This window comes from Mustela nivalis, assembly GCF_964662115.1.
Source record: "Mustela nivalis genome assembly, chromosome: 2".
NCBI classification, from domain to species: Eukaryota; Metazoa; Chordata; class Mammalia; order Carnivora; family Mustelidae; genus Mustela; species Mustela nivalis.
Genome location: NC_139021.1, coordinates 148103774 through 148120667, shown reverse-complemented (window position 1 = coordinate 148120667; position 16894 = coordinate 148103774). Strand labels below are relative to the sequence as shown.

Genomic DNA, 16894 nt, shown 5'->3' with positions numbered 1-16894 from the left:
TAGAGTTAGACTCCTAGAATTCTGTCATTAACAAGAAAGCAATAAACATCATTTTTATTGGAATTTAATAGTCAAGGTTGCACATTTTAAAGGATATATATTTTTTTAAATTTTTATTTATTTATTTGACAGAGAGAGATCACAAGTAGGCAGAGAGGCAGGCAGAGAGAGAGAGGAAGAAGCAGGCTCCCTGCCGAGCAGAGAGCCCGATGCGGAACTCGATCCCAGGACCCCGAGATCATGACTTGAGCTGAAGGCAGCGGCTTAACACACTGAGCCACCTAGGCACCCCGAGGTTGCACATTTTAATCTCCAGAGTAATCACCTGAAAAACCAGTGTTTAAGGATCCATAACCAAGAAAGTAATGCAGAACAAAAACCAAATAAGGAAAAAATAAACTAATCCAAAAAAGGACAAGAAGGAGAGAAAAAGAAACAAAACAGCTGATTAAGCAAAAACAAAGGTGATAAAAATCAAAATATATCAGTAATTACACTAAACTTTAAGTAAAATAAAAGTCTTAAAGTTTGTCAGTTTAGGTTAAAAAGATAATATATTGTATGTCTACTATACTTCAATAAAAATAAAATTAAAAAATAATAAAACTAACCACATACCAGTTAGAAGAAACAAATCCTAAATATAGGGACATGAAGAGATTGAAAGTAAGAGAAGAGAAAGAATATACAATAGAAACACCAACGGAAAGAAAGCTAGGATAGCTATGTTACTAGTGACAAAGTAGATTTTAGTAAAAGTGCATTACTAGAGATAAAACATTTTATAATAATACAAATGTTAGATACTACAATTCCTTGATATCACACAAATCTATATTAGATCAAATGACAGTTTCAAAATACGCAAAATAAAAATAAAAGGAGACACACAAAGCTATAACAAAATAGGGAGACATTTTAAATAAACCTCTCTCAAAAATGGAGAGAAAACAGACCCCCTACAAAAACATTAGAAAGGATACAGAAGATCTGAACAACACAATAAATTTGATCTAATTAATACATACAGAATATTACATATAGTGACTCATTACATAGTCTTTTCAAGGACACAAGTGGCACCAATATGCTTTGTCACAAATCAAACCTTAACTAATATCAAAGGCTTGAAATCATTAAGAGTATGTTCTCTGATGACAGTGAAAGTAAATGACAATAACAAAAATGTATAAATATTCCACATGTTGGAAACTAAGGAGGCCACTTATAAATAAGCCACAAGTCAAAAGTAATACAAAGATTTAATGTAATCTCTATCAAAATCCCATCTACATTTTTTTCAAAACTAGAATAATCTGGGACGCCTGAGTGGCTCAGTTGGTTAAGCAGCTGCCTTCGGCTCAGGTCATGATCCCAGCATCCTGGGATCGAGTCCCACATCGGGCTCCTTGCTCCGCAGGGAGCCTGCTTCTCCCTCTGACTCTGCCTGCCACTCTGCCTGTGCTCGCTCTTGCTCTTTCTCTCTCTCTGACAAATAAATAAATAAAATCTTTAAAAAAAAAAAAAAACTAGAATAATCTATGCTAAAACTCATATGGAACCTCAGGGAACGCCAAATAGCCATAACAAACTTAACAAAATTGTAGGTTTCTCACTTCCTGATTTCAAACTCATTACAAAGCAACACAGTAATCAAGAGTGTGCTACTCTCAAAAAATGAAACTAGACCAGTACCTTACACCATATACAAAAATAAATTCAAAATGAGGACTCCTGGATGGCTCTGTTGGTTAAGTACCTGCCTTCCACTCTGGTCATGATTCCAGGGTCTCAGGATCAAGTCCCACATCAGGATCCTTGCTAGGCAAGAAGCCTGCTTCTCCCTCTGCCTGCTACTCCCTCTGCTTGTGCTCTCTCTTTCTCTCTCTCTGACAAATAAATAAAATTTTTAAAAATAAATAAATAAATAATGGATTCAAACTTGAATTTAAGACCTGAGATTATAAAACTCCTAGAAGAAAACATAGGAAATAAGCTATTTGACAATGGTCTTAGCAATATTTTGGGGGGCCAGTCTCCTTAGGCAAGGGCAACAAAAGATAAAACAAACAAATGGGATTACATCAAACTAAAAAGCTTTTTTTACACAGTGAAGGAAAGCAGCAAAACAAAAAGGCAACCTACTGAATGTGGAAAGATATTTGCAAATCATATATCTGATAGAGGTTAATATCTAAAATATGTAAAGAACTTACATAACTTAATATCGAACAACCAACTTCACATTAAAACATGGACAGAGGACTGGAATATACATTCTTCTGAAGAAGACAGACAGATGGCCAACAGGCACATGAGAAGATGCTCAGTATCACTAATCTTCGGGGAAAGGCAAATCCAGACTACAATGAGATGTCATTTCGTATCTGTCAAATTGGTTATTACCAGGAAAATTAAAATAACAAGGATTAGCAAGGATATACAGAAAAACGAACCCTCATACGTTTGGTGGGAATGCCAGTTGGTACAGCCACTCTGGAAAACAGTAAGGAGGTTCCTCAAAAAATTAAAAATAGGAGACCCTGGGTGACTCATTTGCTTAAGTGTCTGACTCTTGACTTTGGCTCAGGTCATGATCTTGGGGTGAGCCCCCAACTGGGTTCTACACTCAGCAGGGGGGCTGCTTGAGGATTCTCTCTCCCTTGCCTTTTGCCCCTCCCTCCACTCATGCTCTCTCTCAAGCAAATAAATAAATCTTTTAAAAAATTAAAAACAGAACTACCATACAGTACATCAAAATTCTACTTCTGGATATTGACCTGAAGAAAATAGAAACATCAACAGAGAGAGATGTTTGCTCCTATGTTCAGTGTCACATTATTTACAAAAGCTAAGATATGGAAGAAACCAAGATGTGGTATATATATGCAATGAAATATTAGCCAAAAAAAGAATGAAATCTTGCCATTTTTAACAACATGTATAGACCTTGAAGGTATTAGCCTAAGTGGAATAAATCAGACAGAGAAAGACCACTTCCGTATGATTTCACTTATACATGGAATCTAAAAAACAAAACAATCCAACAAAAGCAAATGGAGACAAACTCAAAGATAAAGGAAACAAACTGCTGGTTATCAGAATGGGGCAGGGCTGGGTGGGACAAAACAGGTAAAGAGGATTAAGAGATACAAACTTCCAGTTATAAAAGAAATGTCATGGTGATGTAATGTACAGCATAGGAAATATAGTTAATAATATTGTAATAACTTTGTGTGGTGACAGATGGTAACTAGTTGTATTCTGGGGATTATTTCATAATATATAAAAAGACTGAATCACTATGATGTATACCTAAAATTAACAGGATACTGTATGTCAATTATATTTCAATAGAAAAATAAAGTGTAGTATTGGCACAAAGACAGACACATCGACCAATGGAATGGAGTAGATAACCCAGAAATAAACCTTCACATATATGGTCAAATGACTTCCATCAAGACCACCAGGGGAAAAGACTGTTTCTTCAACAAATGGAACAGGGAAAACTGGATATCCACATACAAAAGAATGAAGCTGGAGTCTTACCTTATACCACATATAAAAAATAAGCTAAAATGTACCAAAGATCTAAATATAAGACTTAAATTTATAAAACTTTTAGGAAAAAATAGAAGGAAAAGCTTCATGACATTGGATTTGGCAATGATTTTTTGAATATGAAACCAAAGAAGTATGGGCAACAAAAGTAAAAATAGATAAACTGGACCACATCGAAATTTAAATTTTGGTGTATCAAAGGACACCACCATCAGAGTAAAAAGGCAACCTACAGGAGAAAATATTTGCAAATCATGTGTCTCCTAAGACTTTAATATCCAGAATATGTTTCTAAAGAATTCTTAAACCTCAATGACAAAAACAAATATCCTAATTCAAAAATGGACCAGAGACTTCAATAAACATCTCTCCAAAGAAGATATACAAATGGTCAACTAGCACATGAAAGGATGCTCAACATCACTAATTTTTAAAAAAAGGAAATCACCTGCAATGAGATGTCAGTTCACACTAATCATGATGACTACTCTTTAAAAATTAACAAAATAGCATCAAGTGTTGGTGTGAATATGGAAAAACTGAAAACTTGGTGTACCATCAGCAGATTGTAAGATGGCGCATACAACTACTTTAGAAAACAATATGGCAATTCCTCATAAAATTAACAATAGAATTACCATATGATCTTGCAATTCTGGATATATATTTAAAGGATTGCTCCCAAAGAGATATTTATATACCCATGTTGCTAGCAGCAACATATGTGGTATAAGGTAAGACTTCCCAACAGACAGAAGGTGGAAGCAACACAAATCTCCATCAAGAGATGCATGGGTAAATAAAATATTATATATTTTTATACATACACACACACACACACACTCAATCTTAAAAATATGGAAATTATGGCATGTAACAACATGGATGAATTCTGAGGACATTACTAAATGAAATCATTCACAAAACAACAACAACAACAAAAAAACCATGATTCCATTTTATAGAAGGTATCTAGAGAGTCAAACTTAGAGAAACAGAAAGCAAAACTGTGGTTGCCAGGGACTGCAGGGGGAGCAGGGAAACGGGGAATTGTTTAATGAGTACAGAGTTTCAGTATGCATGATGAAAAAGTTCTAAAGATTGATTGTGAAACAGTATGAATGTACTTAACACCCTGAACAACATGTAAACTTAAAAATGATTAAGACAGTAAATTTTATGTACATTTTACCATAACTAAAAACAATTGTTAAAAAATGTTAATTATAAAATCTAGGTGGTAGCTAAATGGGTATTCACTGTAAAATTCTTTCAATTTTGCTGTATGTTAGAAAAAAAAATTACAGACCAGTATCTCTGATAAACAAAAGTCCTAAATATAATATTAGCAAATAAAATATAAAGATATAAAAAGGAAAATTTGTCACAACTAGGAGTGGTTCATTCTAAGAACATAATAATGATTTCATACTAAAAAAGGTAATTCACATTATCAAAACATTTCTGTTCCATGCAAAATGATTTTTAATTTCTCTTTGGATTTCTTTGACCCACTGATTACTGAAAGTATGTTATTTCCAAAATATTAAACTTTCCATATATCTGTTACTGATTCTTAACTTTATCTCATTATAATAAGAGAGACTTTTTATATGATTTTAATCTTTTCAAATTTACTGGGACTCATTTAATAGCAAACAATATGATTTATCTTAGTAAATGTTCTGAGTGCCTGTAATGAGAATGTACATTCTGCTGTTTTCAGGTAGAGCATTCTGTAAATGTCAATTAGAACAAGTAGGTTGATAAGAGTTATTCATGTCTTCTTACATCCTTTCTGATTCACCAGCTTTTTCTATCAATTTTTTTCAGAGTGTAAATGTAGAATAATTCTAAAATAACTGGATTTGTCAATTTCTCTTTGTCACCTTTGCTTTGTGTTTTATTAGATGCATAAACATTTAGATTGTGGGGAAAGAAATTTTTTTCAATAGAGCTAGGTCAATTGTTCTCCACTTGAAATTCTCTTTACCCTACTTCACATTACACTTTTTTTAAGTTTTTTTTTTTTTTAGAGGGGTTATAAATCTAAATGAGAAAGGAAAATTACAGAGCTTTCGCAAAACTGTCTGGCATAGTGACTAAAGCTACACATAAACCTACCTATGACACGTCCATTCCTAGGCTTATGCCCCAAAGAAAAGAGTGCATATGTCCATCAAAAACATATATAAGAAGGTTGAAAGCATCTTTAGTGATGAAAGCCAAAGACTACAAACAACACAACCTATCAAAAGGAGAGAAACAAACAGAAGGATCATCATACAATGCAATAGTACCTAGCAGTAAAAAAGAATGAAGTGATACCCACAAAATGGATGATTTACAAAAGCATGATGTTGGGCAAAAGAAATCAGACCAAAAAAAAAAAAAAAAGGATATTTATTTATACAAAGTTCAACAAGTGGCAAAACTAATTTTTGGTGACAAGTGTAAGAATAGTAGTTATTTCTGGGAGTAGGGAAAGGTTATAAGGAAACCTGGTCCTATTTTAATCTGGGTTGTACCTACATGAGTGTATATAAAGGTAAAAATTCATCAAGCTGTACATTAAAGATCTATGAACCTTACTATATGTATATATTATATTTCAAGAAAGAAAAAGGGATTAATTATTAATAGAGTGAAAAGCAAAGTAACAGAGTAGTAAGTGTGTGTGTGTGTGTGTGTGTATGATAAAAAATTTATATCCAGAATATAGGAAGACCAAAAAAAATCAATAAGCAAAAAATATACCACTGAAGAGAAAAATGCCCAAGAGATCTGAACAGGCATTTCACCCAATAAATACGAGAAAGGTGCTCAACCTCATCAGTCAGACGAATTAAAACCACAATGTGAGGCCACTACACATCAACCAGAATGAGAAAAACAAGAAAGAAGAATCATACCAAATGCTGGTAAGACTATGTGAAAACCCTGTCTCATTCATTACTGGACGGAATGTAAACTGGTTCAATTACTTTGGAATCACTTTGGACAACTGACAGTATCTAGTACAGCTACACATAGGTATATTCCTTTCAAAGCCCAAATAGAGGAGATATCCATAATAAGCAAATATTAACAGAGCATTTTAAAAAGTAACTATTGAAAGATAAAGATTAGGTTATTTTTTATGAACTTTCTTACTAGAGCTATGAAATTTAAAAAAAACAATGAATTATTTTAAGTGCAGCATATCACAGTAAATAGTGGTGGCCTAAAAAAAAACAATTCATCGCCTTTAATATCTCAATAAATAACTGAGTCCAGAAACTTGAAATGAACAATATTTTATAAATAATCTGTTTGCACAGTTACCAACAGACCTCAATGCTGTAAGCCCTGCAGGGACAAAGTAGAGAAAAGCCTGGCCAAATGCCAACAGCTTCACCTTTTTGCTGAGATTCATGTTCTCCATCTTAGCCTTCAGCAGCTTCATCTTATTCATAGTTATTGAATTTTCAATTATCTGTTGTCCAGAAGGAGAAGGCTCAATTTCTTCATCTTCATCCGTATACAAATTATACACAGAACCACCACTGCAAAGAAAGTAGTAATTACTGCTGAGATGCTTCTGATACCTGCTCAATGACTAAAAATATTTATGTGCAGATGCTGCTAATGATAAAAGAATAAATCTTGCCAATGTAAATTCAAGGCAAATGTATTTCAAAAAATATATTTTTTAGAAGAAAAAAATCAATATGGACCAATAGCATGATGTAGCATTACTGACAATCTAGCACAGCTAAGCTTTTCTGAAGTCAGTGCACCACCACTGAAGGTGTTATGCCACCTACTACCTCACTCCCACAGAAGCAAAATTCATCTTCACAAAAATGCCCTGATTTCATTTTATCAGCCATGGCTGATAATTGTGAGACCTAGACCTAGGCTGATCAGAATTCCATTTAACATAATGAAAAAGAAATTGACACAGAAGCCAGATTTTCATTCATCCTGAGAGGATTTTCACTAAAAGAGAACTTGCACAGGTATCATCAGAACATTATCTGTTCTTAAGAAACAAACAAAAAATAAAATAAAAATAACAAGATTTTTTTTCAGTGTTTGGAAACATAACCCCCTAGAACAGCATGTATTTTAAAATGAAAAAAGAAACCCCAGTCATGACACAAATTATTATATATGTAAAACATCTGAATTACTGATCAGTCTCCATGACATTTATTGATACCTTAACAGAATTCTTTGGAGCACGTCTTTGACTTCATAATATAATGGCATTTATTACACTATCCTCATATTTAGATTTATACGTCTATCTTCCTTCCCACTCCCCCATATGTAAACAAGGTGAAAACGGATATTGGGCCTTACTCATATTCTTGTTCTCAGAGCCTGGCACAGTGCTTGGTACATAGCCAATAAATATTTCTTGAACTGAATATAAACATGAATGAAGTTTCACTCAGCTTTTTCAGTAATAGTAAAAGGTAAAATGTTTGGGAAAAACCTAAGTTCAACACATTTGTAGAATGACAAAGATTTTACATAGAGCAGACTAAGTATAAGACACCATATCTGATTAACTTACAGAAGAACTAAAGCATGTATCTCTGCTAAAGTATGAGGGTTGACAAAATTTCCTGTTTTATATTATTGTAGGAAATGGAAACAATGTAGGGTAACCTTAAATAATAAGGGTGTATTCCATAACACTTCTGAAGTGTGTACTACCACCACACAAAGGCAATGTGTGGACAGCCCCATTCTTAAAACTTTACATGGTGAAATGATGACATTTTGAAATCACAGAATAACTACCTATATAGCAGGTATGGGCATCAGAAGGAGTGATAGCAGGAACATGTCTCCATAATCAATTTAGTCCCTAGTGTTCGACTTGTGACCATCACCACTTCTACCTACTGTAGATGCCCTCCACAGTATGGAAATTGACACAATGGGAACACTAATATTGTTATCACTTACTGAATGCTACTCTGCCAGATTCTTTTTACATGCTATTTCTAATTCTCACAAAAACTATATAGGTGATATTCATTTTATAAATGAAGAAACTACAAATGAGGGGCGCCTGGGTGGCTCAGTGGGTTAAAGCCAGCCGCTGCCTTCGGCTCAGGTCATGATCCCAGGATTCTGGGATCGAGCCCCACATCGGGCTCTCTGCTCAGCGGGGAGCCTGCTTCCTCCTCTCTCTCTCTGCCTGCCTTTCTGCCTGCTTGTGATCTCTGTCAAATAAATAAAATCTTTAAAAAAAAAAAAAAAAAAAAAAAGAAACTACAAATGAGAGAGGTTTTACTAAGCCTGTAAACGTGGACTTAAGATTCACATCCCTGCTTCCAAAGCCTATTCTTTGTGCTAATTCCTGCCGCTCCCTCAGGCACTGAACAGATTTTACTGCCTCATGCCTGTGAACCCAAGTAAGTGCCAGAACTTAAGAGTATGTGGGGGCAATTGTCTTGAAGTTAACTACACCTGAAAAGGAGGGATGAGTGATTTTTGCCAATTCACCCTTGGAGTTGGAAGGAATGACTCAAGTATTTTCTATCCTTGGTCAACTTGCAGTATTTTAAGTACTTCTCTCAACATCCTATGGTTATTTTAACTTAAAATACCCACACTGAATACTGAAAGAGGTTTCTGATTCAACTTTCCGGTCATAAAAATTGGTTCTTTAAAGTTTTCCCATGGAAAACAGTGTGTCTGTGTGCCTGGGCTTGCATGCACACATGTATGTATGTATATACATATATTTGTAAAAGTATAATCATGAGAACTATTTTAATGGATGCATTTTGGAGGGTAAAAACACTTTTAGATTCACTTAATGTTTTCAAAGAACCACATTACCGTGTTTTCTCACAGAACAGATTTAGGAGTCGGGTAAAAACGAATCAATTTTTTTCAAAATGGAAAAATATAACCAGACTAGGATAACATAGTAATTTATAAACTTAATCCATAAGTATCTTTTTTGTATTTAAATGTTCTAAATATTTTCTTAAGTTTCTAGATAATTTCTTAAATGCTATATTTAACTTTTTCTGAATCTTTTAATCTAATAATGTGATTAAATACAAGAGATGGGCAAATGAATATTTATTCCAACATGAATATTGTTCATCCAGAAGCCACATACTCACATGACTGTCACAGACAACTTACCATGTAATTAAAACTGCCTTGCATTGCCTCTTTTAATTTCTTCCCACTTAACAAAGCAATAAGGAGGCATGATTAACTATAAAGTTTCAAGGTTAAAAAATGACTGATACTAGATTTTGTATTAGAATGAGCTTAATTAGCACCCTGTCTTCCTGTTTCCTCCCTAGAGCAGGAGTTGGTAAACTATGGCCACAGGCCAAGTTCATTCTATCACTTATTTTTGTGTGGTCCATAAGAATGGTTTTGACACTTTGAAATAGTTGAAAAAATCAAAATAATATTTCATAATGTTAAATTATATCAAATTCACATTTGTGTCCATAAATAAAAAGTTTAATTGAAACATTGCCACACTCACTGGATCACATATTGCAGATGGCTGCTTTTACATTACAATGATAGAGATGAGTAGCCCCATTAGAATTTTATGTGGCTGTCTCACTGCTTTGCACTGTGGCTTGGCACACTGCAAAGCACAGTGGCACAATCATAATTCAACAGCATTTAAAAAAAAAGATTTTATTTATTTATTTGATAGAGAGAGATCACAATTAGGCAGAGAGGCAGGCAGAGAGAGAGGAGGAAGCAGGCTCACCGCTGAGCAGAGCGCCGGATGCTGATGCCGGGCTCGAACCCAGGACCCTGAGATCATGACCTGAGCCGAATGAGCCCAGGACCCTGATATCATGACCTGAGCCGAAGGCAGAGGCTTTAACCCACTGAGCCACCCAGGCGCCCCAATTCAACAGCATTTTGAGTGCCATGTGTATCACTGTACCATGACACTGACACACACACCCAACATGTCAACAAGGAGAGAGGACTTTGAATGCTTTAGTTAAAAAGACAAAAAACAAAAACAAGATGAATGCCACAGTTTTAAGGCACAATAGAGAGTGGACTACTTTATTGTCAATTACATGGCAAAGCATTATGTTCATTATGCAATGACACTATAGCTACGCTAAAGAAAAACAAATTATTTGGACGTTACCAGAATGAGAATTCATCACACTATTCCCAAGTTGCAGGAAGTGTCAGGAAAATTGCAAAAATTTAAAATGGAATATCTCATCAAAGTAGGATTTCTTTGCAAAAAGAAAAAATAAAAATGAGACTGCAACCAAAATAATCTTCCAAATGGCTAACTTACTGGCTAGCAAGAAAACCTGTTTGCCAACAGTGAATTAATTAAACTATGCTTGAACACAGCAATTGAAGAACTATGTCCAGAGAAAACAAACTTGTTTAAATAAAGACTACCCCTTTGGCAAGAACAATTTCTTAAAAAACTGATAACAATGGAAGCAACAACAATAGTCAACTAAACAAGGCAATGATTTGGAATTCTGTTCCTTGGCTTTTGATGAGTAAACATAAGTTACTGGTACTGTTCAGTTGTTTTTGTTTATCAGGGCATCAATACCAACTTTGAAGTTATGGAAGAACAAAGGCCCTATCAATAGTCTGCATAAAACAAGTAGAGGTAAGATTTTCAAGAGTTGCTAAAACAATAATGCAGTACAACTTGAAGTGAAATCTCCTACAAGTGATGAAGTAAAAATATGTGTGAACAGTAAAAAAAACAAGGTGGACGAATTTACAATGCTAATGAAAACCTAAAATATTAAAAGGCTATGGTTATTCGCTGTATCACGCATTAGCAGGTATTGGGCGTAAACATCTGAATCTATTATGTATTCTTGAACAACAGTAAACTTTTTTGGTTCATGGACTTAGCCATCTGTTCAATGTCGTGACTGTAATAGTTTTATTATGATTATTTAAAGCTCAGGGGTAACATCGAATTTTTCTGAACACAAAGAATCACCTTCACCTAAATGCTTCTGAAAATTAGTTTTTGCTGTGGACTTAATGTTTCTTACTGAATTCCAACTGAAATAAAAACCAGAATAGTGCCCCTATAAAAAACTTATACTGAAGTAATGTCATTCTGATGACATCCATATTACTTTGAATCACATGTAATAGCATGCTTTCAAAAGTTAAAAAAACAAAAGAACATTCCCACACAAATTTATAGGGGGCATGCTTTGTAAATTTCCAGCAGTGATTTCACACCTCATTGCAAGTTAAAGGAAATTTCCATATTTCAAAATCCATGTAAATGTGCAACTGAGCTCCACAGATCTTTTTTTTTTTAAGATTTCATTTATTTATTTGACAGACAGAGATCACAAGTAGGCAGAGAGGCAGGCAGAGAGAGGGGAGAAAGCAGGCTCCCCACTGAGCAAAGAGCCCAATGCATGGCTCAATCCCAGGACCCGGGATCATGACCTGAGTGGAAGGCAGAGGCTTTAACCCACTGAGCCACTCAGGCGCCCCAGAGCTCCACCTATCTTGAAGTGATTCATATGCAATGTAATGCCATGCTAAAGGCAAACAGCAAGAGGACACTGTATTGGAATTCTATAAATGCCTTCCAAGCAATGAATATGTTCAATTAAAATCATAAGCTTATGGACTGGTATCAGTACTTTGGCAACGTCTGTGTGAAAAACATTTTTCAAAGGTAAAATACATAAGATCTCATTACAGATCCATATTAAAGGATGTATTTTTACAACTGATTTTGCAAGTCTAATGGGCAACACTAGCCTGCAACCTCAATTAAGTAAAATATTACCCCCCCAAAAGCATTCAATTCTCCTCTTTCATGGATTCAAATCATAAACACACACAAGTACTCAATTATCAATTTTTTAAAATTTTTTAAGAGAGAGTGCGTGTGAGGGAGGGGCAGAGGGTGAGGAAGAGAGAGAACCTTAAGGAAGCTCCATGCCCAGGCTGAATCTCAAAATCCTGAGATCATGACCTGAGCCCAAATCAAGAGCTGGGCACTTAACCAATTGAGCCACCCAGGTGCCCCTCAATTATTATTATTAAATTTTTAATTTTATCAGTAAAAATTATGTGTTAATTCTTCTCTATTGTTATGTAAGTACTGACACAGTACCCTTTATTCTATCCCTTGGCCTGAAAATCCTAGAATAGTTACTATTTTAAGGACTTATTAAGCCAGAGGCTTCCATCAAGGTTAAACAATAACCTTGTTGTTTAACCCTTAAACTGTCCCTGCTCCCTTCCCCTAGGGGACTTACTTAAAAACAAGTCCCAGAAACCAGCCCCAGGTAACAAAGTTCAGATACAAGAGTGGGTCAGGCCAGGTGGAGACATCGATTAGTGGGGGAAGGCATACTGTCTCCCTAGCTACCAAAGAGTATGGGCCCCATCCTTTGGGAGACTTTTGGGGGCCAATTCTAACCAAGGTGATAGGCTAGGTCAAATGTCTACTATAGGGTAAACTGTAATCCAATTGGTCACTTATGTGTGATCTAACATGACTGTGGAGTTTCCTCTGTGTGTTATAATCTCACTGGCCACCTGTGCATGGCCAGGTCCAACCACATGGCCTTTCCCCTTAAAAGCTAGTCTGTAAAACAGAGAAGGGTCACCCTCTCTTGTAAGAGGTGCGGCCCTGAACGTTCGGTTTGATTCTTGATGCTTGGCACGAAATAAAGCTTTGCTTGACTTTCACTTTATATCAGTCTCGCTCCTTTAATCACAGACCCATTATTGGGGGGGGGGGCATATCACTATTTGGCCCTTAACAAAAAAATTTTGCTGCCTCCCTGCTACAGAGTAAGAAAGCCTCTCCTACAATAGTCAAGATAAATGTCATTCAAAGTATGGACAGAAAAAATGTTTTCTACTCTCCTTTCTCACCCATCCTTATCCCTTGTCCAATTCTGGTAGGTGAAAAGAACAGAAGAGAAAAGTTAAAAAAAAAATCTGGGGAGGAAAACTATAATTTCAATTGAAATCCTCGGCAACATCTGAGCTATGTCTTAAACACAAACAGAAGCTGGCTGAGGAGAAACTGAGGTAAAAGGAGAAAATGACATTTCAAGCAAAAGGTAATGGCACAATGAATGGGAGCTGGAAAATGGATGAGGACAGGTTGTAAAAGGCCTTACAGGAAAAACTAAGGAGCTTAGATTTTTTCCTTCGGAAAAGGGAGCCAGAAGAGGATGTTCAAAGGAAGGAAATCAAAACAACAGTGAGCTAGACATAGGGAGACTGGCATGAAAAAATTCTATTTGTGGTCCAAGTAGGAGGCACTGGATTAAGGCTGTAGCCCTCATCCCTCTTCTCTACTTCTGGACTACATGGTTGTGGTTACTGTGTGGTTACTACTATACTTTGTAGTAACCAGATCCTAATAAGTTAGTCAGCAGTCAACACCCATTTGTCACACTCAGCTCTCAAAAAATGAGTCTAATCCTTCTTCCACATAACTTGTGGTGGGCAGAATGTAAAGGAATCCACATGATTCTCAATCCCTGGTGCCCATATCCTGTATACTCCCCTACACTTGAGTGAAAAATGACCTAGGACTTGTTTGCAGTCAACACAATATGGCAAAAGGGATTTTTCAGATGTTATTTAGGTCCCAAATCTATTGATTTGAGTAAATCAAAAGGGAGCTGAGGGCAGCCTCTAGGCAAAAGCCAGGAAAAAACCAAGGGCCCTCAGTCATACAAGTGCCAGGAAATGAATTATGCCAAGAACATCATTAAGCTTGAAGTAGATTTCACCAGGGCCTCCATATAAGAATGCATCTTTGCCAATGCCTTGACTGTAACTTTGGTAGACCCAGAGCAGAGCACCCAGCTAACCTGTGACTAGACTCCTGAGCCACAGAAACTGTTCTCTAGACTACAAGTTCTTTTTTCTATAATTTTTTTCTATTAGCTTTATATACTGTGGGACTGAATTTAGGCACTTGTATCACCAAAGGATCCCCCAAATAGCCAAAGCAATATTAAGAAAGAAGAACAAAGCTGGAGGTATCACAGTCTCAGATGTCAAGATATACTACAAAGCCATAATAATCAAAGCAGTATGGTAAGTGACACAGAAATAGACACATAGATCAATGGAATAGAACAGAGAGCCCAAAAGTAAACCCATGCTTATAGAGTCAAGTAATCTACAACAAAGAAGGCAAAAATAAATCATGGGGGAAAAGACAGTCTCTTCAATAAGGACAACTACAAGAAAGAAAGAAAAGAAAAGCAAGCAAGTGAGAGAGAGAGAGAAACTAGATACTTTCTTATAGTCTACACCAAAATAAACTCAAAATGAGTTAAAAACCTAAATGTGAGACTTGGAACCATGAAATTCCTAGAAAACACAGGCAGTAATTTTTTTGGCATCACCCTTAACAAAATTTTTCTAAATATGTCTCTTCTGGCAAGGGAAACAAAAGCAAAAATAAACTATTGGAACTATACTAAAATAAAAAGCTTTTGTACAGTAAAGGAAACCTTCAACAAAATGAAAAGGCAATCTACTGAATGGGAGAAGATATCTGCAAATGATATAACCAATGAGGGGTTAGTAACCAAAAATATAAGAAGAACTTATACTATTCAACACCAAAAAACCTCACAATTAATCTGATTAAACTTAGTTATCTATAATACTTTTCCTTCCTTGGTCTGCTTGGAAAATTCCTACTCCCTTTTTAAGTTCCCTTCTTCTCAGAGTTTGTCCCTAACTCCCCACCTTTCAGGCAAAATGAAGGCCTTCTTATCCGGTTTTCCAGAGATGTTGTTATCTTTTTGTAACAATTGGTTAAGAATATATTATAGATATAGCTACAGCAGACTGCATGCTCCACAAAGGGAGGGACAGTCATCTTCATAAGCCAGTACTCGTGTACAGACTGGCTAAAAAGTTCATTAACTGTTTAGTGGCTTAAAGTGAAAGGCAATAAAGAATCAAAGTAAGACAGAGTACACAGAAACTTACAGATGACCTTTTCTTATTTCCTAATTGTTCTATTGCCTAGTTAAGGACCTTTAAAGTTTAGAATCTAAAGCTAAGTATGTTGGAGTTTTAAATCAATTTAACAACTCCTCTTCCTTTTACAGAGCAGGAAAACAAGACCGGAGAAGTAGAGAGATTTATCTGCCTCTAAGCAGCAGAGTTGCTAAATTTTGAATTAAAAAAAAAACAACAACAAAACAGCAACTCTAGGTTCAACTCTATTATGTCTAGGCTATACAATAACAATAACACACTATTATACCAAGACTCTGTAATCAAGTCAGCATCTTACAGTTTCATAACTCTTGTTAAGAAATAAGTCTTAATAAATATATAGTTTTGGGGCACCTGGGTGGCTCAGTGGGTTAAGCCTCTGCCTTTGGCTCAGGTCATGATCTCAGGGTCCTGGGATCAAGCCCTGCATTGGGCTCTCTGTTCAGCTAGGAGCCTACTTTCCTCTCTCTCTCTGCCTGCCTCTCTACTTGTGCTCTCTCTCTCTCTGTGTCAAATAAATAAATAAAATCTTAATATATATATAGTTTAATAAGTAATATACTAATAAATATATTATTTTTATTATTAATAAATATACTTCAATATAAGTAAATAAGTATAAAAATTCTACTCCATAAAGAAATTTCAGTTTTTTTTTTTTAAGATTTTATTTATTTATTTGACAGACAGAGATTACAAGTAAGCAGAGAGGCAGGCAGAGAGAGAGGAGGAAGCAGGCTCCCTGCTGAGCAGAGACCCCGATGTGGGGCTCGATCCCAGGATGCTGGGATCATGACCTGAGCGGAAGGCAGAGGCTTTAACCCACTGAGCCACCCAGGCGCCCGAAATTTCAGTTTTATAAATTACTCTCCAAATATCAATCATATGAAGGACAACTTCAGAATTAAACAGTTGGGCCAGGGATTGGGGAGAATGCATGAAATTTAGTTAGTCTTATGAATATAAGATTATTCTGAAAACACAAAATAAACATTAAGATTTATGGAGTATATCATACAGTGTTCTCCTTTTCAAATTGAGACATGCAAATGAAAACCTATTTACCTTAAAGATTCAGATAATGGTGTTAAAGTGCCATCTCCCCTATCTACTACACGAAAGAAATTCAATTGATCTCCTTCTCGGTATACCAAAAATGTAACTTGTTTGTTGCAGGAGGTCTTCTCCCAGACCTCATCTCGACTGGAATCCATGTACTCAGCCATCTCCCTAAGTGGATCTTCCATAGGAACTACAAATGGAAAAATTGATAAACAAGTCTTGAATTTATATCAGGTTTTATGCATCTTGGTATAGTGAC

At 35.6% G+C, this 16894-nt stretch overlaps 1 protein-coding gene across 8 annotated transcripts in view; it reads right to left on the bottom strand.

Annotated features, from left to right (window-relative positions):
- Window positions 1-16894, bottom strand: part of ZFAND4 (zinc finger AN1-type containing 4) — an 87330-nt gene that overhangs the window by 14415 nt on the left and 56021 nt on the right. For 6 of the 8 annotated variants that reach the window (XM_082718722.1, XM_082718721.1, XM_082718724.1 and 3 more), the window contains 2 exons: window positions 16639-16825; window positions 6962-7109 (listed from right to left, as the gene is read on the bottom strand). In XM_082718722.1, the coding sequence (XP_082574848.1) occupies window positions 6962-7109; window positions 16639-16825 (335 nt within the window). The remainder of the gene's footprint in view (window positions 1-6961; window positions 7110-16638; window positions 16826-16894) is intronic. The other 2 variants (XM_082718727.1, XM_082718728.1) reach the window with 1 other exon arrangement.